This window comes from Peromyscus californicus, unplaced genomic scaffold, assembly GCF_007827085.1.
Source record: "Peromyscus californicus insignis strain IS unplaced genomic scaffold, ASM782708v3 Scaffold_19__1_contigs__length_69161282, whole genome shotgun sequence".
NCBI classification, from domain to species: Eukaryota; Metazoa; Chordata; class Mammalia; order Rodentia; family Cricetidae; genus Peromyscus; species Peromyscus californicus.
Window position 1 is genome coordinate 28,977,162 of NW_026294491.1, and position 24,696 is coordinate 29,001,857.

Here is a 24,696-nt window from a genome sequence, read left to right on the forward strand (position 1 = left end):
ATTCAAAAGAAGGACCTGTATATAATGTTTTATCTGAGAAAATATGAATCTTGTTATGAGGCAAGATGTATAGGTTGCCCCAAGACTTTATAAGCTGCAGTTTTCCCACTTGACATTTAAGTATCTTTCTATACATTGTTTATTTCACTTTCATTGTGTAATTGTCTTCAAGCACCATTTATATCTAAAGAGAGGCCCCCAAAACATCAAATATAGACATGATATCTTGAATTACAATGGCATAATTTAATACAATATCATCACATTTAAACACATACATATATACTTGTAAATCTACTTATTATGAGTATAATTCTGTATAATATTTTGACAGATAAAAATATAGGTTTTGGAACCATTATATGCATTTGTCTATGCAGTAGCAAACATACATTATGGCAAACTTAGAATAAATTATACATGATATCAGAGTAAATTTTGTAGAAGGATAAAAAGGAAAATGATGATTTATGTTTAAAATATAATGCTAATTCATTATTTACAAATAAAAATTTCTATACATATTATAGTAAATCCACTCATTTCAAGCTTACATTCATATGATATTCACATAAAATTCATTACTTTAAGTATAGCAATGAAATTGGATTTGGCACTGAGCACTTGACAGCTTGTTGAAATATCACTCCAGCTACAAGCCTGATGTTCTGAACATGTGGAGGGGAACACAATTTACCTAAGAAATATGGTGCAATCATTGGTAAAGTGTAGAAGTAAAACTCCTATCTTGTTCTGATGCTATGTAAGGGTATTACCTCCCAAGTGAGAGTGAAACACCTGGGCTATTTTGATTTCACTGGGGATGAATTTGAAAATGAGGTCAACTGCATGAGTCTGGAATAACTTACAGATGTCTCCATGCCAAAACAGAGCACACCTTCGGCAACTTGAATCTTATTCCCTTGCTTGGAAATCAGGGAGAAATCATGCCAGAGTGCATGATGAATGTCTTGGGATTCTTCATTCAACCTTTTGATATTTTAATACTTTAAATATCATCTTACTTCTCTTTAGCAAGTTTAATGGGTATGTGATTTTTGGTAACTGCTTTGATAGTGTGTACTGGTGCTTCAAAAACAAAACAAAAATACACTGTTTATTAGTTTATACTCTATTTAGCTTTAGTATTCTGAGGTAAGGCAAATGTTTCTCTCCTAATTACCATTAATATTATTTTTTCACTGTAATTACATAAGGTTATTTGGACAATTGTTGACTAAGAACATTACAATGTAATGTCTGTGAAAAGAGCCTACTTCGCTGTGGGCTCTACAGTACGAGTAAGGCTTAATGACATGCATAATGGAAGCACATACCTCAGCCATCTGAGGGAGGACATGTGATGATGAGGCAGGCAAAATTCACTCTTTTGTCTGTGCTGGGAGACCTGGTGGGTCTGAGATACCATATTCACCAGAAATTGCATCCCTGTCCTTAATACTTTTTTATGCTAAGTTTTATCTTTTTTGGTCTGTGTTTTCCTTGACTCTTTTCTCACCCCACATTGAGAATCTCAGACTCCACACTTGCAAGTACAAGACTGGTAGATGAAGGAATTCTCTATTCCTTAAGCGTATACATGATTCACTGAAGAGGCTCAAGTATTGAGATAACACTGAAAAAGAGAACATTCCAATATGTAAAATCATTTAACTTCACAGTTTGAAAATCACACTGGGATTTTAAGCCACATGTTTCAAACAAAGGAGGTCTGCCTGTTCATGATTTGAGACAGTTCCAATTGTAACCTATAGACAAGAGTTCTAGGGCTCGGAGCACAAGGTTTGTACTTAATGCTGAATACTACAAACAGGAACAGAATTACATTTAACCATTGACCTCTGGAAAGTCATGTGCACACAAGATATTAAAATGATGGCTTCTTCTCTTTAGGATTTGTTTTTACTTTTTTGTTTTCTATGACATTTTGAAATTCAGTATATACACTTGTGGGGATCTTTCCAGCCCCTAAAAGTGGCTTATGTGTAAAAGGGCCCGGAGCAGATCCTTAACACTAAACTATTCTATTCATGAATGTCCAGAAATGAGTGGGGTTTGTTGTCCAGTCTCTCTGTGAGTTGTTTGGGAATGGCTGGTAATAAATATGCAGTGAATGCAAGCTGTTGCAGTAATCATCACCTGCAACAGGTGTTAGACAATGGCCTTTCTTTACATATGGCTCAACTTTGTCTCCAGGACTGACTTGGAAAATAAGCCAAGACACTATATTTGTAAGGTGTGACAATACTTAATATACTAGAGCTGGAGATAGAAATATGTTTTTCCTCTTCCCCTTTTCTTAATTTTCTTCTAGACTTATTGCTGTAATGCTGCCCAATAACCTTCCATGCTTTGCTTCGGGCACTTTTCTTTGAGCATATGGCAATTGTGGACGTCCTCAAAGAGTTCAGTGCTTTTTTTTCCCATCCCAACATGGACTCTATTTTCCATCATTTACACATAAAATGTCTCTATTAAATAAATTTTTGTTTGTGTTGCTTGTGCTTAGAATAATATATGGCCTCACTGAAAAAAAAAACACAACAAATTGTGGAGCTGGGTGTGTAGCTCAGTAGGCGAGCCCTTACCTAGCATGTGAAAGGCCCTGTTGTGTTAGATCTCCAGCACCACACAAAAACAAAATTAGAAGAGAGAAAGAGAGGGAGAGTTTGGAAAGAGTGAGTGGAGAGAGGGAGGGAGAAACATGGAGAAGGGGACAGAGAGACGAAGGGATGGTTGGATGGAAGGATGGATGGAGAGAGAGAGAGAGAGAGAGAGAGAGAGAGAGAGAGAGAGAGAGAGAGAGAGAGAGATCATGCAGAAGAGCAAGAAAGGGTAAGTAAGTAAGAGAGTGCACACTGGAAACTGAGCAAATGTCACATTCAAATCATGGAAGAGCAGGCTAATCCATACATGGAGAGAAGTAAATTGATTAACTCACTGCATCGTTTACAGTAGTGGTTGCAAATCAATGCAGTCTATGTGTTGTAGCAATTAAACTGATGTCCAGAGCATTAGCCAGCAAAGATGATCAGAACCATTCAGTCTCCTTTCCATGGGCTCGTTAATAGATACTTCCTCTTTCCATAATAAAGATAAGTAATATTTGGCCATTTTCTTTGGCTGGGGCTTTACTCACTTTTATATGCTTAACAAAGCTATTTAAAACTAAAAGTCCTGTGATGAGAAATAAAACTGTTGCTTTCACACTTCCTTCCTTCTCACTGTGCAATTATTTTTTTTTCTGAACTCGTCCATTATAACTTCTTTATTCCTGCAAATATTTTCCCCTCTAAACATTTATATTTTTAATATGTGTTAGATATGCTCCAAACCTTCTTTCCAGGACTATCCTACAGCAACGCTCTGTTCTGTATGGTTTTGATGGGGTCATTGTAAGTTATCTTCAGTTCCAGATCCCTCTGGACTAGAATCAACATCAAGGAGGGCCTCTTTATTGGTGAAAGTTGAGCTGAGGGTTAGGCTCTGTCGAGGCTTCACAGGTGCAAGTTCATTTAATTTGATGTTCTCATTTCTGACTAGAATAGTCTTGTCCATGTTCTCTTCACTGTGCCTCGAGACGACGGCATCGAATACATCGAGTTTCGGAGGCAAGGTTCCACTTTCAAATAGGTATTTGGCTAGATAAGAAACGCAAATGTTGGTCAAGAATGAGGTAACCATAGAGAGTGTTTTAAAGGGGAATCTCTGATTGTATATACCATTCTTGTCAGAGTAATAACCAGGGTAGAAGATTAGGGGCTGCAAGTACAGATATGGCTCTCCTCCAGTGATTCTCAGGAAAAGTCCAAAAATGTAACCTGCAACAGCCCCGTAAGTGTTGGTTCCTTTGATGAAGAGGACACAGAGCAGCTGTGGGAAGATGATGATGTAGACGAGGTCAGAGCTCAGGTACCAGAGCCCATACACCGTCTTCGTCAGCAAGGCCATGGCTGTTGCAGATGCTCCAAACACAAACACCGTGATCCTCATGACCCACACAATTTCTTTGTCTGATGCCTGTGAGGAATCAGGGCAGGGTCAGCTTTGCAAACAATGTGCTGGCTCTTTAATTGATGAACAGGATAAATGTCTACGCTTTAAAAACTGATCTTATGCAGTCCCCCCCATCCCCAGGTTCAAAGCTGGTGTAATCTATGGCACTTGGGTACAAGGGCTTCTTGTACCATATGAATGAAGTGAGACTATGGAGCCTTTCTCTGAATGGACAGGCACAAACTGAGATGACCTAAGGTCAGATGTCACACATAAACTATGGCAAGGTAAGATCTCACTTACCCACATGAGGCACTGGGAGTATGACCACCTTTAAGGATTGTCTTTTGTAAGAGTCCTACCATTTTTAAAGATAACTAGTTTTTTGGTGCCTTAAACCAGGTACTTCTAGGGAATTCCCTTGGTGGTAAAACATCAAAGGGCCATTTTTTTTTCTACATTGCATTTGTATGTAAACACGTGTGTGTAAAGGCATATGCTATGCTGCTTATGAGGAGGTCAGAAGACAATTTACAAGAGTCAGTTCTGACTATTTGGGTTCCAGGGATGGAACTTGGGTCACCAAGCTTGGTGGCAAGCACATTCTCCCTACTGAGCCATCTCATTGGCTCCAGTGGACTTATTTTGCTGACTATGACCTAAGAAACCCGTTGAGAAGCCAAGCTTTATATGACAGAGGAACACTCTTGAGAGGGATTCATTATCCCCCAAGGACCACAGTAGCAAACTGTCCTAGAACCATTTGGCTCCATAAAGAAAATCAAATTGAAAGGCTACTGTGTGCTAGAGGTATCCTTCAGAATTCAAAGACCACAGCAGTTGTTACAAAAATAGTGTTAAGTAGCTCACCATGACTAATGGCTACCAGAACTCTCTAGGACCCTAGCATATTTAATCAGATTAAATGATTTTCTAAAATTTTTGAAGTTGTATTTTCTTTCACCAGAAAGACAAGAGGTTTAAGATATAGTAAAATGGCAATCTCTTATGAAATGGTTACACCAACATGTTCCCTTTAGTGTGAAAATAAACAATAGCATGCATTGCTATGATTCATTTACAGGATAAATAAATTCACTACATTTAAATATGTGTATTCAACCAAATATAAGGGCTGGATTGCAATATAGACTCAATGTGTATACACAGATTGAGTATCCTTTATCCAAAATGCCCGAGAGCTTAAGTGTTTTATATCCAGAGGGGTTTATTTTTATATTTTGTAATATTTGCATGTTCATAATGAGATACATTAGAAAGGAAACTCAAGTTTAAAACAGAAAACAATTTACATTTTATATATACCTTGTAGGTATGGGATGAAGGTAATTTTGTAAATGAAACAAGGTTTCATAGTATGGCACCTTCCACTTGTGACATCTAGCTGATTTTCAAAATGTTTGGGATTTGGGAACATTCCAAATTTGCCATTTCAGCTGATAGAGATTTAACTTGTTTTATATAAATATATAATATATATATATATATTATATTTGTTTATATATTATATATATATATATAATATGTATTACATCTAATGCAGTGGTAATGACAAAAAATAATAATGACAGATTAGAAGGCTGGTCTTACATTTTGTCTGAAGGAAAGCTGGTAGATATTCCGAGCAAACATGGAACTCGCAGATAGGATGGAAGAGTCGGCTGAGGACATCACAGCAGCAGAAACAGCCCCAAGCCCAAAGAAGGAAATGTACACAGGGCAGAGGTACTGCAGCACGATCGGGAGAATCATGTCTCCTTCCTCCTTGGTCTTGGGATCTGGAAACCCATACGCAGTCTGGTTCCAGTCTGTGGAGCAGAAACAACCATCACAACTGAGAGTCTCTGTGTCGTCTACTGAGGTGGGAAGTCCATATGCTGGTCATGTAAGATGTCTGACCTGCCTGGCTCCTGTGCATGTTGATAGCATTCAGGCTTAGTCACACCTGCTGGGCCCTGGCACGCAGATATTCTTTGTGTGCAGTGGGGCATACTTAGAATCACAGAAAACAAACTTTCCTAAACCAAACATTTCCTTTAGACCACTTGGAACTGAATGAATGCCTACAGTTCATTCTGTGAGGCCCAGGGACCTGTGCACACACAGAGATCACAGCAGATTTTTTTTTCCCACTCACCCTTTTCCTGAAGATACTGTAACAGCCTCTGAAGATAATGTAACAGCCTTGGAGCTGCTTTTGAGTTAATTTTCTCCCAAGTAATTCTATCTTACAGAGGGTTTTCTTTAGGGGGAAGGGGGCAGCTTCTTTTCATTCATGAGGCTCAGGTTTCTTGGAGGTCTTCAAATTTGGTCTAATAGAATGACTTAAAAATGTCAGGTTATATTTGAATACACTGCTTCCACTTTGTTATTTGTGTGTGTGTGTGTGTGTGTACATGTGTGCCCATGCATGTACAGCACTCAAGTCAGCTATAGCATACTAGTATGGAGGTCAAAAGACAATCTGTAGAAGTCAGTTCGCTCCTTCTACCATTGGTTCCAAGGATGGAACTTGGGTGACCAAGTTCAGTGTCAAGTGCCTTTACCCTTGGGCCATCTCACTGCCCCTGTGTTGTCTGGTTTGGTTGCAGCCTGTGTTGAAGAAGACAAGGGACTCGGATATGTACATTAGTTAGCTTCTTTGATACTTGGTGATCTTCCTTAACGTTGTAATGTCAGGACCAAGCCGTAGTGGGTTCCTTGGATGCTGCCATTCCCCCACTTCCCATTATAGTCATCATTAAAGCCATGGCCATATTCTAATAGGGCTAATGCTGCAACTGAGGGAGTTACTAAAGATCATTACCAAGAACATACACTAAATCCAAGAAAACAGTAGGCTGTATGCTGGTTTTGTTACCCTGCTTACACCTGCATAAACACACAGAGGAGGTGACTGAAGCAAATCATAGTTTCTTTTTACAGAAGCAGATACTGATGAGGACCTTCGCCAATGTTTTTATCATTTAGTTATTGTTTTATGTCATGTATGAATGTGGAAGGGGAAGATTATTATACAAATCATGACTTCTGTTTTAAAAATTAAAATCAAAATAAACCAAAATAATTCAATAAATGCCATTACTTTTATAAGAGACAACAGGGTGGATGGTGAACAAATTCAAATCTGTCTTAATTACCTCTGCTTAGAGAATGCTTCTCAATATGGGTTAATATTACATATTTTCATTCCATATGCTGAAAACTGCCTCCTAATCACACTTAAAACAGCCGTAACATAGTTCTGAAGTTCATAAAATGCTCTATTGACCACACATCTCAGCCTCTGCCATTATGCTTTTATGATCTTGTGTTTGTCCCTCCCCTGGGTCTTTGAAACCCCTATCCTCAAGGTGATGTTATTGATAGTAGGCAGGGAGATGTTTAGGATTCAAAGGTAGAACTCTCCTGACCATGGTCAGTGTCCTTACAGGGGCTCTTGCTTCCTCTTTCTACCATGGGAGAAACTTGAGAGACAGGAATGATTAAGTTCAAGAAAATTAAAGATAAGACTTCAGAAATGTTTCATAGAAGCCAACAGGGAAATAAACATTTTATATTGCTTTTTCTGTTGTCTTAGCATTTTGTTTATCTTTACCAATATATTTACTGTTTAGTTTCTGAAGGGAAAATAAATATCCCTCTGGGCGAGCCAACTATTGAAAAGGCTAAAATCTCAAGTTCACAGTGGTCCGTGGAGACCAAATATGATCAGGATTGTCTCCTAAGTCAGTGGCTTGCAATTTCTGCTTTTCTTTGTTTCACCGGGGGTCTGTAGAAAGTTTTCAGTGTCCGTTTTTACCATTTGTAGTTAGACGCACCATGGAGTAGCCAACAATGGAGTGGTATTTATAAGTCCCTCCCCATCCCTCAGGTTATGTACTACTGTGTGGATCACAGTTGATCTCCTGTTTGACAGAATACAGTTGCTGATACACCAAAGTTGGGTGTTTCCAAATGTTTCATCATTGAGTGAGCAACAAAAACCAAGTAGAGATCATGGAACTAGAATTCCATTTGCTGAATGATGTAACAAAGGCATAGTAGGGCCATGCAGAAAGAATTCATTTACTGTGCGGGGGTGGAGGGGGGGTGGGGGGTGGGGGGGTGGGGGGGTGGGGGGGAGGGAATGGGATGTGAGATAGAGAGAACAGCCTTTCGGGATTTGGGACACGCCCTTGCAAATGTGACAAGGTGCAGGAGGCTTACCTGTGGAGGCTCCAATGGCTCCTATGCATATGGCAGGTAGAGCCATCACCAGGCACCCAAACGCTGCGAGGAAGGACAGCACCTGAGCGTAGGTGGCTGAGGATGAAGACAGAACCCTCTGGAAGTAGGCTTGCCAAGGGATTCCACCCAGCATCTGCACGAGAACCCAGGGATTCAAAGTAAGCCAAATGAAGGAGGAGGCAAAGGAGAGGGTTCTCTTTTAGGAGCTTTGTAATACTGCATCCATCAACTGCATTTAGAATAGTTTTAGTAGAGTTGTGAAGTGTGGAACACACTCCACAGATGACAAACCCAACTGCTGCCACTGTGCTTGCTGAGTTGTGAAGTTTGGGCCACTTCCACATTTCTCAGGTTAAATTCTGGTCTTCTGGTTGAAGGAATCCGTGTCATTATTGCCTCTGGGTGAATTCATTGTATCATGAAAATGGAGTCAGCATGAATCTAGTTAGTATCCTTGTTAATAAAACAAAAGAGCAATAAAAAAGTGAAGGGAGGTTAATTGTCTTTTCTACTAAGTAAGGATATAGCAAAAATGTGTTGTCTATGAAGGACCAGCCCATACCAAGCACAGTCTGCCAGTGCCTCAGTTCTGGACTTTGGTTGGTTCCAAGCCATCCAAGTAATGGTAGCTTGTTAAAACAGCCAGAGAATATCAATGTGTGCCAATGGTGATTTTTTTTTTAAACACTGGAGTCCCTTTGTGACTATGCTAGCTGGTCTTGTCTTTTCCTTAATTTATCTGCTTTTAGTGCCTTAAAATTATACAGAAGTCTTCAGTTTATATTGGGATGGAAATCATGCAGCCCAATAATGTCTATAGACATTGAGCATGTTGTGGGCATAAGAGTGGAGTGGAAAGACACTGTTTTCACACTTCTCTGGGAGAATCAATGCACTGTGGCATTTTACTAAGAGGAGTGTACACAAAGCTCAATGATGCATTAAAGGGAGTATCAGAAATTTTGTCTATATTCATTTTTACTGAATACCTTACTGTGATGTGGTTTTTCAATTAAATGACATATATGTTAGCACAGAGTTTGTAAACAATTGGCAAATGTTCATAGGTACACCAGAAGTATGCTGAAAATTTTCACTGAAGACATAAAATCAAAAAGATTGGTGGCATTAAATTGCAGTATAATTGGCTACAAGACATCTGCATGGAAACAAAACTGAGAAACAATTATTTGGGGGTTGAGAGATAAGGAGATAAGTGGATGCCTACATATTGATGAGGAAAGCCTACAGAAATGACATCTGAGTTGGACCTTTAAGAAGATGAAAGTCCCTTGAAGAGATGTTAATATGAAAAAGAGTAAAAACACCATGATATCCAGGTACTGTGAGACCATTGCATACATCATCATGATACCCAAGCAGCTGTGGGACCACTGCACACATTACCATGATACCCAGGCAGCTGTGGGACCACTGCATACACCATCATGATACCCAGGAGATTCTATTGCTCTGCTTTAATTCCTAGCTCAGCACAAGGTTGATAGTCAACAAGATGCCTGCTTCTGCCTTTCATCATTCCATGGAACTATAAACACACTGGCAGGCAGTGTCATTTCACTTCTCACTCTTTATATTTATAAATATAAAGTACACCAGGAAAAAGAAAGCAAAGGAGTTATCTTCACAATTTTTAGGAGGGAAGCCACTATTGGGAACATAATTTTCCCCAAGTTTTCCTGCCTTTTATTGGGAAATTCTTACTGGGAAAAATGCACCCACTCTGAGGGTTGAGAAATTGCTAGTACTTAGCAAAGTGTCACACACATAAACTTATAAAATATTATCCATTCTCTAAAGAAGAAATAAAAATAACCAGTTTCCCCTTCACTGTGCTACAAGAAGTAACCAGATACTAGTCAGATTCGATGTGTTATTTTCATATATAATCTCTTTAGTTAGCAGAGGCATAAAATCTGGTAGAGTTTGCATAGTTTTCCACCCTTCCTTAGCATGCACTCTGCCACAATTTCCCCCATGCCCTTCTCTGATAGGGCTGTCACACCAGGGTTCTATGTGTTTTAAGCCACCTCTACTTCTTGAGGACTCCTCTTTTGGAGCAACTCCCTAGTGATGCTTCCCAACTTACCTCATGCACTGAGTGCCTAGACATGAGGCTCCAGCCTTGCAAGACAGGAGTCAATTCAGATATGGCATGAATCAGCAGGTGAAGCTTTAAGTATACATGTGAAAAATCCTAAAAATGTCTTTGATTTTATGAACAATGAGACCACATTTCTCAGATCACAGTGTCACTTACCAACAACAGAAAATTATCAAGCCAGGTGTAGACTTCAATTGGTTCAATGGTTCCCAGCCAAGGACTCTGGTATTTGGTGTGTACAGCAGTGAATCCAATGTCGGTGACTGCAGGATGTGACAGGGCAAAGGGCACACTGATCCACTGAAACAAAGAGTGACATTGGAGCATTAGCTATGAACTTAACTGTCCTAGATATGCACAAGTCATGTTCCTAGTTCATCTTTCTCAGAACTGGCACAGCTTGATAGTTTCTCTTTCTCAGACAGAGAAGGATCTAAAATTATGTTCTCTATAAAATGCCATGAAACAGGGGTTTAGAAAAACATGAAAAAAACCACATTGACTACTCATGTGTTTGACGATATCGGATCATATAAATCATAGAAGCAGTCAGCTGAATCTTTAGGGGAAAAAAGCACACACACACACACACACACACACACACACACACACACACACACTTTAGTTTTCTGTGAATTGGTCAAAGATATACATCCATTAATATGATAGGGAAAGAGGTGATTGAAAGATGTGCCACACATTGGTAGAAAGGGACAGAGTTGAAGGCGTCAGGGGGAAATGAGATAAGAAGTGTCCACACACTATTCAACTTATGGCAGGCTTTGTGGAGTGAAACCACTGTGAGCCAAAAATGCTTTTAACCCACAAGACCTACCAAACACTACTGCTCAGCAATAAAGAACACTGAAATATGTTGGTTGTTTCCCTGTGTGGTTGTGTGGTGGACTTGGAACTGCAGTTTTCTGTAACTGCTGAGAATCAGAGAGGGTTGAGCTGAGTTTTTCAAGTGCAGGAAAAGAGGCAATTTCAAACTTCAAATAGTGTTTTCTTTTGATTGTGCTTGGCTTTTGGACCATTGTAAAGTCAAATATCCTAAATGGAAATATCAATTAAAGTATCATTTACATATGGTGTGTGTGTGTGTGTGTGTGTGTGTGTGTGTGTGTGTGTGTGTGTGTGTGTGTTTGTGTGTTTGTGTTCAGATTTGTTGGGCAACAAGGTTTGCTTGTAGAGGGGTGGCTTCTGGAAATTAGAGACAAAGATAGACTCAAGAAGAAAACCCTGAGTTTCAAGCTAAAGGATTTTAATTTTGTTTTGTAGGTAACTGGAAGATCGAGGACATTCTCTAAAGCTTGACAAATATTTAGATGTAATGTCATGGATATTAACATGCGTTTCAACACAGAAACAAATAGGAGTGCCACAAGTGGTCTCTTCTACCTCCTGACAAAGGTCTGAAGGCCAACAGAGACACTGGCAATTGAAAGATGTTAGTAAGAACAGGGAGGTAGAGTCAACAGCCTCTGAGTTAGAACAGGGAACAGAAGCCAGAAAGGGAAAACTAAGTGAACCAAGTGTTCAGTTTCAGATCTCCAAGGATGATTACAAAACCCACAGAATCATGGAGTATGAGAAGGTATGGTTAAAGTATAAACTGATTATATATGCTTGTATAGGAATTAAAGCGGGAAAATAAACTATATTTAGACAGACAATTCTATAGTGCTTTAATTAAGAAACCCATAAGTATATAGTATTCTTTACTGAATAAAACACACATGATCTTGTTTAACCAAGGAATAAAAAGACTAGTTAACCCCCCATAACTTATCCACTTAGTTATGCCTTATGGCCAAAAAATTTCCAACATATATCCCTACATAGGTTTGCCCTTCCACTCCTACACCAACACACTTGACTCATGAGTCTGTATGGCTTAAGATCTGGTCTCATGCAAAGCAATGAGGCAGGATATATATCATTGGTAGACAGATTCATCCCCTGGGGTTGGGCTTCTTGAGATAACAAGTGCATCAATTATGAGAGCTGCCATCACCGCACTGACCTCGCCTCTGACACTCCTGGAGAACCGATTTTGTGTTCTCTGCTTTGTTTATGGATGGTTATAATGATGCTGAGTAAAAACCGGAATTCTGCACATCCACTTAATTTGGGCAATTTAAAAATAAGGAGTGGGAATTCCTGAGCAAATTAAATTTTCCTCAAATTTAATTTTACAATGTGTGAATGGCACTTTATAACACAAACAGTGTCTAGGAGATGAATGAGAAATGCAGGTTTTGTGACTAGATGGGAATTAATATTTACTGTGTAAGTCAGATTGCAGTCAATGGATTCCTCTGGGACATTGTTATTGATGATACAAAGTTACAATAAGAAGTTATAAGAGTCATTTTTTCATCTCCAAACATGGAGGGTAAAAACTAAAATGATCAGTAGAGATTTTTACTATAAGAAAAATAAATAACAGAGAAGAAAATGGGGATATTTTGATCCTGATTGGGAAAGTGAGTACATATGCTTTCTCTGTGGCTCTGTATAAGGACAGTTGACATGATGCTTGTATTTAATGAGACTGTGCACATGGACCCATATCAGCCCATGACATAGAATGAGCACACATTTGTATTTATTCTTCTTCTATATGAATTAGGTGTTGTATACTATCTTAAATGTAATTGTTATTTTGCATTTTAAGGTTTGAGGATGCAAAGTGTCAAAAGTAGACTAGAATGTATTTAACATGCCCAGAGTGCTTTCACTGTCGTCCTGATATTACTCATGGTGATTGTATTCTTTACCTAATAAGAGGAGTGTGATCTGATTTACCTAGAAATACTAGAAATAGTAAATCTTGCTAATCCCTTATGTAAGTAATCCCCTCATTTTTAGATCCCTGCCATAGCTTCCATGTCCTGCCAGTCACCCTATAGTAACTAATAGAAGATGAGGAGAAGTGTTTTGTCCACATTACCACTGAATTAATTTTGCTCATGAGAAGAAAGTGTTGCCGCTGAATACCAAAGAGGGTCACTAGTAAATCTGATCCAAACTAATAGGGGTGGAAAGCAGGACACAGATATTTGTAGCAGTTAGAGTTAGGGCATCCCTTTCTGTCAAACACTAACAAAAATAAGCAGGGCTTTTGATTTAGCCAGTTCATAGAGAAAAAAGTTAGTATTTCAAATAATATTAAATCTACTGTGTATTTTTCATGATGGAAAATTATATATCCACTGATTTTTTTCTGATTTACAATAAATATTATTTTTAAGCAGGAAATAAGGCACGCAGGGAGGGAGGGAAGGAGGAAGGGAGGGAAGAAAGGAGGGAGGGAGAAAGGGAGGAGAGGAGGGAGGGGGAAAGGGAGGAGAGGAGGGAGGGAGAAAGGGAGGAGAGGAGGGAGGGAGAAAGGGAGGAGAGGAGGGAGGGAGTGAGAGAGAGAGGGGGAGGGAGGGAGAGAGAGAGGGGGAGGGAGGGAGAGAGGAAGGAGATAAAATATGAGGGTGGTGTCACTTACCAGTCCTATAAAGATGCAGAAGAGTTGCACAACATCAGTATACGCCACAGAGTAGAGCCCGCCCACCAGGGTGTAAAGAATGGCAATGAGTGCAGAGACGATGACCGATGCGTTCACATCCACATCAATGATCACGCTGATGGTGGCTCCTAGAAGGAAATGACCGGGCATCTCAGTGGTCAAGGAACACACGTGATTCTGCCTCCAAAGTGAAGTCACAGCAGATATGTCCCAGGGGCTTGTAAGGTGCACAGGATGACACCAGTGGAAAAGAACTGTTGTACGGAAATTTTTAAGCCTTAGTAAATCAAGTGTATCTCTCTACACACAGCAGGATACACTTGGAGTTGGTGTTTTGCTAGTTAATCTATGTAAGGCATATCTAAAACACATGACAACTGAACAACTAGAAATATGGATAAATACAACTCCATTCTCAGAACTTGCAATGCTTTGACTGTATGAAATTCTGACTTACTTAAACATGTACAGCAGACCTCCTTACATCCATGAGAAGTCTTTCTGAGAGGCATGCGCACCCTTTTCTGTAATTTACAGTCAATTCTTATTTCTATTTTGCCTTCTGCTAGCCCACAACAACAGACAAACCCTACAAGATGCCAAAGAACTCGGCCAAATTTATAGGACAAAATAATAAAGTTGGTAAGTGGAATTACCATTTCTTTTCTTTCTCAAAGTCTCCAGAGATCTCTTTAAATTGTTTAGTTGGTAAATATGTGCCTTCTACTCAGAACATACTGAGAATCTTGGCTTTGAAAAATCATAGTTTAGGGACTGGAGAGATGGATCAGGGGTTAAGAGCACATTTTGCTCTTACAGAGGACCCTGGTTCAGTTCCCAGCACCCAAATGGTGGCTCACAACCATCCATAACTAAAGGTCCAGGAGATCTGGCACTCTCTTCTGACTTTCATCAGCACCAGGCACACAGTGCACATACATACATACATTCCGGAAAAAATATTCAAACACACAAAATAAACAAATCTAAAATAAAAAAGAGAAAACTCATAGTTTTAGTAGCTTTCATCTTCAATATTTTTGCTTTCTTGCCTTATGGCATTGTTTGTTGGTGCCTGTCTTTCCACTGAGAATTTTATGAATGGGCAGTTTGGAACACTGCTGGCTCTTCCTATTCCTTAACAGGAAAGCTCATAGTGTATACCAAATACCAGGGAGAAGCATGCATTATTTAAAGAGCAACTCAGGCTGTTCTAAAACAGCAATAGAAAATACTTTAAGCTTTGACCATGCTAATAGAACAATTTTCTTGAGTAAAAAGAGCAATATAATAAAGACCTATTACTCAAGTACAAAAGAGGTCAATTATTTATTAGTGCTTTTAACAAATGGTGGAAATATTGTATGGACATTTAATGGGGTGTGTTTTCTTTTTCTGAAGTTTGTTTTCCATGTTGGAATTTTTATTGCAAATCTCTGTCATTCTTTTGGTGAAGTTTTCTGCTTTCATAACATTTCCAAGTTATAATGCCATAATTATAAGCAATTTAATCACAGGCAAAGTGATTAACTAGTCTTTGGAGATGCTACTTTGGTTGCAACTTATTGACTTTAGAGCAGTCATCTGACTTTCTATCAAAACTATATTTGGGTTGATTTTTTCTCTGAAAATATTTTCTATATGATTACATTAATTGTAGTGAGGAAAAACTGCATCTACCAACCTGTTGGTGTAAAGTTATGAAACAAATTGTTGAATTTAGCTACTAGAAATACAAGCATACATTTCATTCAAGCATCCTAAGGTGTTATCAACAGTTTTGATTCATTCCTGACTCAAAATTATGATGAGCCGGGCAGTGGTTGTGTACACCTTTAATCCCAGCACTCGGGAGGCAGAGGCAGGCAGATCTCTGTGGGTTTGAGGCCAGCCTGTCTACAGAGTGAGATCCAGGACAGGCACCAAAACTACACAGAGAAACCTTGTCTCATAAAACAAACAAACAAACAAACAAAATTATAATCAGACATAGCCTGGCAGCACCAGGCTCGTATTAACTGGTATTGACTGGTATTGGCTGGTATCCCAGTGGAGTATGATTCAGCAATTTAATGTCAAATCAGAGGACACAGTAAGCAAGGAAGAAGATGTAGCAGAAGTCACATGATTCAGAGAACTTTCACAATGTCAGTGTTACCCATCCAGTGACTGATGCACTGTTCCATGAGGCCACAAGTCTTGCTTAATGTAGTAAACAGAACGTGAGAAGGATAAATGCTTGGGTCATGTCTGGAAGAGGTTATTTAGGAAAGAAAAGTGAGTGAATACCAGACAAAGGAGTGACGGTATAGGTGAAACCTGTGAATGCAACCATCCTCAAGGGGTTCTGTGGAGCTACTTACACCTGGTATGTACAGTGAGAATGATCTCTTTGATAGCTATATTACCTTAAATAAATGTTTATTGTAATTACAGAGAAAAGATTCTCCTATGTTTTCATTCCCCATGCCCATTCATAGTGAGGTGGAAATGAATACAGATAGAGTTTATATTTGTTCTTAAGTGTCCCAAGATTATTTCTTGCAAACACTACTTTTGAAATATAGCCAGCAATTATACCTAAAGAACAGAGGCAATAACTTTATAATACACATACACTGCTAGAATGTAGATTTCTACCAAGGACAGTAGCATATGTATATTTGTTGCTTATAGTGCGTGTGTGTGTGTGTGTGTGTGTGTGTGTGTGTGTGTGTGTGTGTCTATCTGTTACTTCATATGTGTGTCTCTAAAGAGAGACTGTTAACATGTTTTCATACATCCTGAAATATATATATATATATATATATATATATATATATATATATACATAGACAAACATCTATCTAATTATATCTAATTACAGAGTTTATCTGCTGTTGTTTTGTATTTGTAAAATGCCATAGAAACTCCAGCTCATTAATTCTATTTACCTTTCGGGACTGTTGTTCAGGATCTCTATTCAGCCAGAGTGAGCATTTTGTATTCTGTTGTTCAGCCCACTCTTTCCTGTCATACCTCAGCAGGTAGGCTGTTCTTAAACCCCAAATTTCTAATGCCAAAACCCGTGGCAAACAAAATTCCCTTGTTTCTCAGCTAATGAGAGTGAGGTTGTGGGGACTGTTCTTTTTATACATTATGTCATTAGACTTTAAGTCGTCCAGCACAGGGGAGTGACATTTTTCACCAGGTTATTGGTGTATTTTATGAACTAGCAAACTGCCTTCCTTTTCTCACTATTACTTCTTTCCTTCCATAGTTAGAGATCAAGAACATGACCTCATATCATATAGGCATTTGAGAGGGTAGGGCGACAAAGTAGGTGTGAACTAATCTCAGATAGTACAGAGGCTATCTATATAAGATAATACTGGAACCAGGAGACAAATTTGCGGTCTGGCATATGTAACACAGAAGGAAATTTCTTTTGCTCTAACCACCTAGCACCTGGCTATAGACTTAAGCCTTTCCCTTTCATTTGGAGAAGAGATGGTAATCCTGTGTAGGAGAGTGCCCGGGGCGTGGCCACCTTGCCCATTGAAGAGGGCTGTGGGGGTCCAGCTCTGCAGCTGCTCACTAGCTCCACACTCAGTGGGTTGGGACAGGCCTGTCTTTGATCTAAAGGCAGTGGACTGAGACTGAAGATCTTCCATAATCCCACTGAAAACACAGGAGAGAGTCCAAAGTCCTGGCAACTGGATTTGTAAATTGTCAGAGGCAAGATGGAAGGGTCACCATTGAGGAGGAGAAATTGTAGAGGGGCATGATGAGGAAGAAGCAAAGGCTCTGTCATGTCTATAGATTCTGTTGAAAATATTGGTTTTAAAAGAAAAGAGGGTGATGAAGCTTGAATTTCGAAAGAGTTGGCTACCAGAGGAGAGCAGAACTGTAAGCAGGGAGATCTCTGCACTGACTCCAATCAGGAAGGTCTGGCTGAGGCAGGGAGGAGGGACAGGTGGACAGAGATGAGGAAGGTGATTGACAACCAGGAGAGGGACTGAACAGTTAAGAATGGTCCGAGAGCTGAGGTGAGACTGTCAGAATGCAGGTAATGCGGCACACAGCTTCTCCAGGGTGTGTGTCTCCAGCTGCCTCAACAGCCTTTGGCTGTCCACATTTTAGCAACCGGCTGTGCTTGTTTTCACCTCTAAATCTGCATCTCCAAGAGTAGACTGGGGCGAAGAGAAGCTGGGGACTGAAAACTTCATAAGTTAAACAAAAAGCACTTAAACTTGTCAGAGAATCCTTGCTGTGTCCTCTCATCCTCAGTTTTACCATTAATTGACCATAGTATTATGCTTCCACAAAAATTTATGTTGACGTGTCAAGTTAGATGGCTCTGCTTGAATGCCTGTCAGTTCTGTCCACAGGCCATGAGATTCCATTTCTCTGCAAATGTTATTTACTTTTTATTTATTTAAGACCAAGGATTCCTCTTAATCTTTGGCTCATGAACATTTTTTTAAAAGTTCTGGTTCAAACTGTACCTTTTAATTGTGCTTAATTAACTTAATTAAGTTGTGCTTAATTGTGTTCTAAATCTAAGTGTCATACAAAAGCAACTCCTGAACTTTATAACTCATGGCCACACTGTAATGATGGGAATCAGGTTCAAGACAAATGAAGCCAAGATTAGTTTTACCTCTACAGCTGTGCTTTCCTAAGTACAGAATTTCTATTGAGAGTTAATAAGATTAAATATGGATCTGGGCAGGATTTTAAAGATTTTTTTATGAGGCAAACTCTACATTCAGGAATTGGAGACCCAGTAGAACCATCTTCTTCAATCCTTACCTAACGCAGAGAAAATTGCTGCAGCCCAGAACATCTCTCCCATCAGTGCAGGAATGAACAGCAGCCCACCCATGCGCTTTCCGTAGATCTGCTGAAACGGGTCTAACATGGTCACATATCCCTTGGAACGCATAGGTTTTGCAAAGAACAGACCGCCTGAAACAAACAAGCTCTTGTGAAAAGAAAGTCACAATAGATAGCTTTTTATTATGTATCTTCCCCCCCTCGACGCCCCAGGAAAGTGAATCTTTAAGATATCCATATGCACTAAGAAACCTATTTTACATGTCCTACCAAGAAATATTTAGCAACCTAATGTAAATTCCTTAGTACATCTAACACTGCTGTGTCCAATGGGCAACTGGATAACATAAATGAAGCATGTGAATTGAAAGACATGGACCAGGTCACTGTGCATTAAAATACTTTGATGCATTTGTGTCACACAATCCAACATTTAGACACTTTGAGTAAGCACAAAATCCAATAAAAGCATTTTTGTATAGCAGGCACTCTCTTAAATAATATTCAAACTTTTAAGTAGTTTCACTTACCAAAAGGAACAAAGGGGGAATGGGGTTGATTAGGTTTTAATGATACATACATACTCTTTTTTGAAAGAAATAAATCACAGTTGTTTAAGAAATTCACTGTTCTAGTGGCCACAAGATCAAAGAAATTTTCACACAATCAGGAGATTAAGCATCAGTGTTGCTACATAACAATTTCTGGTAATTGCTGCTTAGAAATTTTCTCCACAATAGTTGTTCACGTCATTTGACTTATTATTTGTACTTTATGCTGAGTACCGAATGAGTCACTGGGATCTCAACACCCACTTACCTAAAATCAGACTCAGAGAATATCCAATGGGTGCCTGAGCCCATGCTAGACCACAGCCCGGTCCATAAACTGCTTCAGCTGTCCCATTGATGTAACCTCCTCCAACCCAGGTGGCTGAAATGGAACAAACAATGGGGTTATAACACTCTCCTCACCTGCTGTGCCCTGAGCCTAACTGTCCAACACAGTGGCCACTGGCTTCATGTGTCCATAAACTATTCCGTTAGATGTGGGCTTTTTCTTTCGGATATATAAAACTTCTGTACACAATTACTGAATGAAAGCAGTTAAAGAACTAAAGAAAACAGTCTTTGACTAAGCTAACTCAAGCCAAAACTGACTGACAAGCTAGTACTTTTCCTCATGATAACAAATATGATTCATTTTTTATTATAATACTTTATTAATTCTTTGAGAATTACATATAATACATTTTTGTCATATTCAGCCCTAATACCCTCCCCTAATGCTTCTCAGACCCATAATACTTTGTTCTTTCTGGACAGAACAAAGTTAACAGATCTCTAAGGTTTTGTAGTTTATGTACTTCTAAGAGCATAACAGAAAGATTCACAGTGATCAATGTGCACAGTGTATGTGGGGTGATGAAAGTCCCAGGCTCTTAATACTCTTATCAGACAGGAGACTGAATCATCCCATTAAGAATGCAACATAAAAGAATACATCTCTATGTATAAAAACCTTGTCTATACCACTAGGATGTGATTGGCTGTTTTCATGCCAGAATTTGTTCCTCTTTTAATCCAACAGGCAAAGAAGAATGTGCTAGAATTAACATTATTTAAATGTGTGTGTGTGTGTATGTGTGTGTGTGTGTGTGTGTGTAACAACAATTAAAGAAAAAAGAAGCCATGCATTTGAAAGAGAACAAGGAAGGGGGCATGGGAATGTTTGGAGTGAGGAAAGTGGAAGGGAGAAATGATATAATCGGATAATTGTAATACAATCTCAAAAATAAGAGAAAAAAACATTAACTTAGAAGACTTTCCTGATTAGAAATTTTAGGCACATTTAATGTGAAATGTAGGTACTAAATCCTGAAGGGAGCAGGAAATGTGTAGCAGCCACTCCCTTCTTCACACAAGCTTTTCACACCTGGTGTGCATACAACTACGTGCTGCCATTCATTGATGTTCTCATTCTAAATTCTGTTGAAATTTTAGAATTTTTCTGCTCTATCCAGCACACGGAGTAACAAGGAGCAGAAGAAATCTGTGTTTACAAGGTTCAGAACCTGAGACTTCATCTTCAAGCTAAGATGGCTGAAAGCAATACCTTGGCGCAGAATGAAGATGGCTCCAAGATCTTAGGAGCACAAAGCTTGTTAGCAATTGCTTTTCACTGTGTGGCATCGCAGTCCCTCTCCTAAAATCAAATCTGTGCCTGAGTGATTTCATTTATTATGATATAAAACTAAAAACTTGGTCACTTACCATAATTAAAGTCTTGCCATTTTTTATTGGTTTAGTAATTTCTCAGCCACAATTTGTTCCCCACATTTACATATATTTGTGTCAAATAGAGAGCAAGAACACGACTTCTTTTAAACTATATATTTTTAAGGAATCTACACATTCACTCTCAATTTCTTATGAAATGCATGCAAGCAGCCTGAATCTGGTGAGGCTCAAATAATATGGTTCAAATTTTAAATGAGTGGTCATTATTGATTAATAGTCTTCTGAGCTTGGAGAAAGAACTGTTAACACGTTAGCTAGACTATGATAACACTTTATAAGAAACAGCCTCATTTGACTATTTTTACATACTTTAATGGTGTGCCATATTTTTAAGAAATTGCATATGATGAAAGAACAAATTCTGCAACATTGTATGACTATATGAAATAGATTATTATAGAGTAGTAGAATGGTATAATAATCAGCAGTGAATAAAATGCTTAGACATTCAACAGCTCATTTATTCTTATGATTTTTGGAAACAAAGTGCTTTTCTAAATAGCCATAGCACACCAGTGAGAGAGCTGCACACAGCACAGCATGGAGATCTTGAGTGTAGTCAGCTTGGCCCTGATCTTCGCTAACTAATCAACTCTGGAGATTCCCTTAACTCTGAAACCCTTTCACAGGGTCTGCTGTACAGAGCACATGAATCCGTCTATAGCTGTTGAGTGAATGCCTGAATTCATAAAGGAAATACTTGACAGATAAAAATCTACAATCCATATAGGATAGTGTTTATTTCAGATAGCCAAAATGAAAACGTTCAGAACATGGAGACCACCTTATGGGATAGTTATGTCCCTAGATGACACACAGGGTAAACTGTCTTTAAATAGCCTTCTGCACAGAAATGGATATTTTATTTGGTTATGATTTCTAGTAAGATATTTTTTTCTAATGAGATGTCAAGAGTTCCAGCTAGAATAGATTATGGTCACAGGTGTTAAATATTCACTAAGCAAGGCTCAGACCTAAGGGTTACCAATCATCTACAAGACATAAGTTTATACTGTTTTCTGAATTATTTTCAGTGACCAAGACAAATACAAAAAACTAAAGAAATCACTCTGAGTTCAAAGGAAGAAAGATCAAGGCCCCTCCTAACACAAAGAAAATTATAAAGGAAGAGAAATGCAGATGCTGGCCTGCGGATTTCTTTGGGTACACACCCTGACTTTTCCCTTTCTATACCAAGGATCAGGAAAGCTTCCTTTTAGTGTTGTAGGCTGCTTCCTTTAAGGGAAATGGTTATTAAGTGAAAAGGTAGGCATCTGACAGGCATTAATTAGGTTGGAATTGTAGTACCTCTAAAATAATTTACTCAGGCTAAAAAGTTCAACTAGTTAGTATTCATTTATCGTTTAAGAAAACTCAGTCACAAGCCCATGCTTGTATTAATGGATGCATTGAGACACCATGACGTTAAACCACAGATTCACAACTTGAAAGACTATGACTCTGCATTCCTGCACCCCTTTGTTTTTACAGTTCCCACCCACTGACCAGTTAAGAGACTATTTGTTTCGCTAGTATTTAGTCCAGTGATTTATTGTTAAATTCATTTTTCATCAAGTACTATTAAAGTTAAACCTTTTTCTTTCAAATTAAATACAAAATTACTTTAAACTATAGTCATCGTGGGCTGAAAGAACTCCAAAGGACAAAGAGCAATGTTTGCTTTCTCACTCAGAGCACAAGCCAGCAGGAGAAGCAAGCATGGGATCACCTACCTGTCATGGTAAAGCCACCAACCAACAAACCAATGTCTCGACCCCCGACTATGATGGCTTCGCTGCGCTCTTCTGCATTGCCGCTGTTTTTGGTTTTCCAGGCAGCCCATATTCCAACCAGAAATATAAGGAGGTAGAACAGGATGATTGCCACCAGTCCTTCTACATGGAAAGCCATTTTTATTTAAGGTAATGTGCAGGTCCTTCCACAGTAGGTTACTTCATCAAGCCTTCTGTAGAGAATACAGCAATGCATTATTAAGCAGCCAAGCACTATGCCTACACAGGCTGCCAAGAATAAGCAGCTGGCTCCAGACATCCCTTAAAAAAAAAAAAAAAAAGCCTGCATTGAAATTCCCGTGAAACTAGTCATGGCCAACAAGTGTCCACTACACTGATCTGCTTCTACTGAATAAGTTAATGCTTCGAATTTTGAAGAAACAGGGAAAAAAAAAAGGAATGAACATAAACACAATTATAATAATTTTTGTATTTTATAAGTTCTTTCAAGTTAAAATTAAGTCTGATTTGTATTATAACTCCTTCTGTCAAGAGATCATTTGCTATTATTCCTGTATTTGCCATTTGAAACTAAGTCGATATTTCATAACTGTTTATTAATTTAAATGTATCCTAAAGGAATACTCTAATAACGTGTGTGTGTGTGTGTGTGTGTGTGTGTGTGTGTGTGTGTGTGTGTGTTCATTATTCATCCGCTACTTATCCTTTCAGACGACTTCAGGAAACAGGTCCAAAAGTAACCCAATATGCTGGGGGTGGGGCAGGGTGGTACTAGGAAAATTTATTTAAAATGCATCAGCTGTGGTTTAATTTACTAAGTATGTGTTCGTTGTTTAAATGAATGACCCTCGGCTCTCTCAATCTTCCTTTGTCCTCAGTTCATATCATGCCCCACCCCACCCCCCTACCCCCGGCCGCCCCTTCCTGGTCTCTATGAGAAAAGGATTTAAAATAAGGTAATGTCTAAACCACAGTCACGGATAGGAAGAGCGAAGAGGCAAGCGAAGAGGACTGGTGTCAAGTTCTAAATTAAAGATTCATCTTATGGAATTCTTGTTCTTTCATTCCGCGCTCTACCTGGGATATTTCCTGCACCCAGTTCCCACGCTTAAGTTTCTGTGGGAGCCTGCGCTTTGCAAGTGGGTGATGAGGCACTGGATGCAAGCCCTCACCTCCAGGATACAAGGGAGCTGGGACCCCGAGGACTCTGCCTTTGTGAGCGCAGAGCCACCAAATTCCCCCTCCACCCAAACTCCCAGGCGCTCAGCTGCCCTGGACCCCGCGCCCCGGCTCTCCAGAACCCAGAGTCTGCAGCCTCTGGCAGCCCCAGAGCCACAAGTGCCTTTCAGCTGAGCAGAGGGTGCATCCCCACCAGGCAGAGTCCGTCCCTCCTCTCAGGCCCCCGAGGGCGCGGCCACAGCTCTTATTCTGGGCTCTTACCTGGGCGTCACCCGGAGCTGCTCTGGGGGTCCGGGCGCCCCCTGATCCCGCGGCTGTGCGGGGCAGCGAGGTTGGGAGGTTCAGGGTGAGTGGAGGGGGTCGATGGGGAGCCCGGCGAGGGCTGCGAGGGGCAAGGAGTATTGGGAAAAGTCTCTATATAAGCGTGGCGGGCGGGGGCGATCGTCAGAGCTCTGGAGACGGACGTCAGAGCAAAGTGGTGCTGGGCGGGAGCTGCGGACTGTGCCTTAGCGTGGCGCCGGTGCAAGGGAGATGCCTGGCTCAAAGCCAGCACTTGCCCAAGTCAAGTCACCTGCTCCTCTAAAATGGAGGGCTCCAGACCCTAAGGTCGTTACCAAGTCTAATTGCCCACTTTTTCTATCCCCCTGGGGTGCAAAAGACAGCGATGGACTCAGAGGATTTCACCTGGAGATAGAGGGGAGGCTTCTCAGACCCGCCTTCAGGTGTCTC

At 39.7% G+C, this 24,696-nt stretch overlaps 1 protein-coding gene across 4 annotated transcripts; it reads right to left on the reverse strand.

Moving 5' to 3' along the window:
- Positions 1–226: 226 nt before the first annotated feature.
- Slc5a7 (solute carrier family 5 member 7) lies at positions 227–24,447 on the reverse strand. Of its 4 annotated transcripts, XR_008219874.1 has the most exons (10): positions 24,229–24,447; positions 22,768–23,000; positions 19,554–19,667; positions 18,711–18,866; positions 13,896–14,044; positions 10,550–10,693; positions 8,248–8,401; positions 5,629–5,846; positions 3,357–4,041; positions 227–1,636 (listed from the first exon to the last, which is right to left on the reverse strand). XR_008219874.1 is itself a non-coding variant. In XM_052744966.1 (9 exons), exons 2-9 carry the CDS (start codon positions 22,943–22,945, stop codon positions 3,412–3,414), a joined length of 1,743 nt encoding a protein of 580 aa, XP_052600926.1. In that variant the 5' UTR covers positions 22,946–23,000; positions 24,229–24,447; the 3' UTR covers positions 227–3,411. The 4 variants fall into 4 exon arrangements, 3 of the variants coding, with proteins under 3 accessions (XP_052600926.1, XP_052600927.1, XP_052600928.1); XM_052744966.1 differs by having other exon boundaries at positions 227–4,041; XM_052744967.1 differs by lacking the exon at positions 24,229–24,447 and adding an exon at positions 23,961–24,058 and having other exon boundaries at positions 227–4,041.
- Between the last annotated feature and the right edge of the window lie 249 nt (positions 24,448–24,696).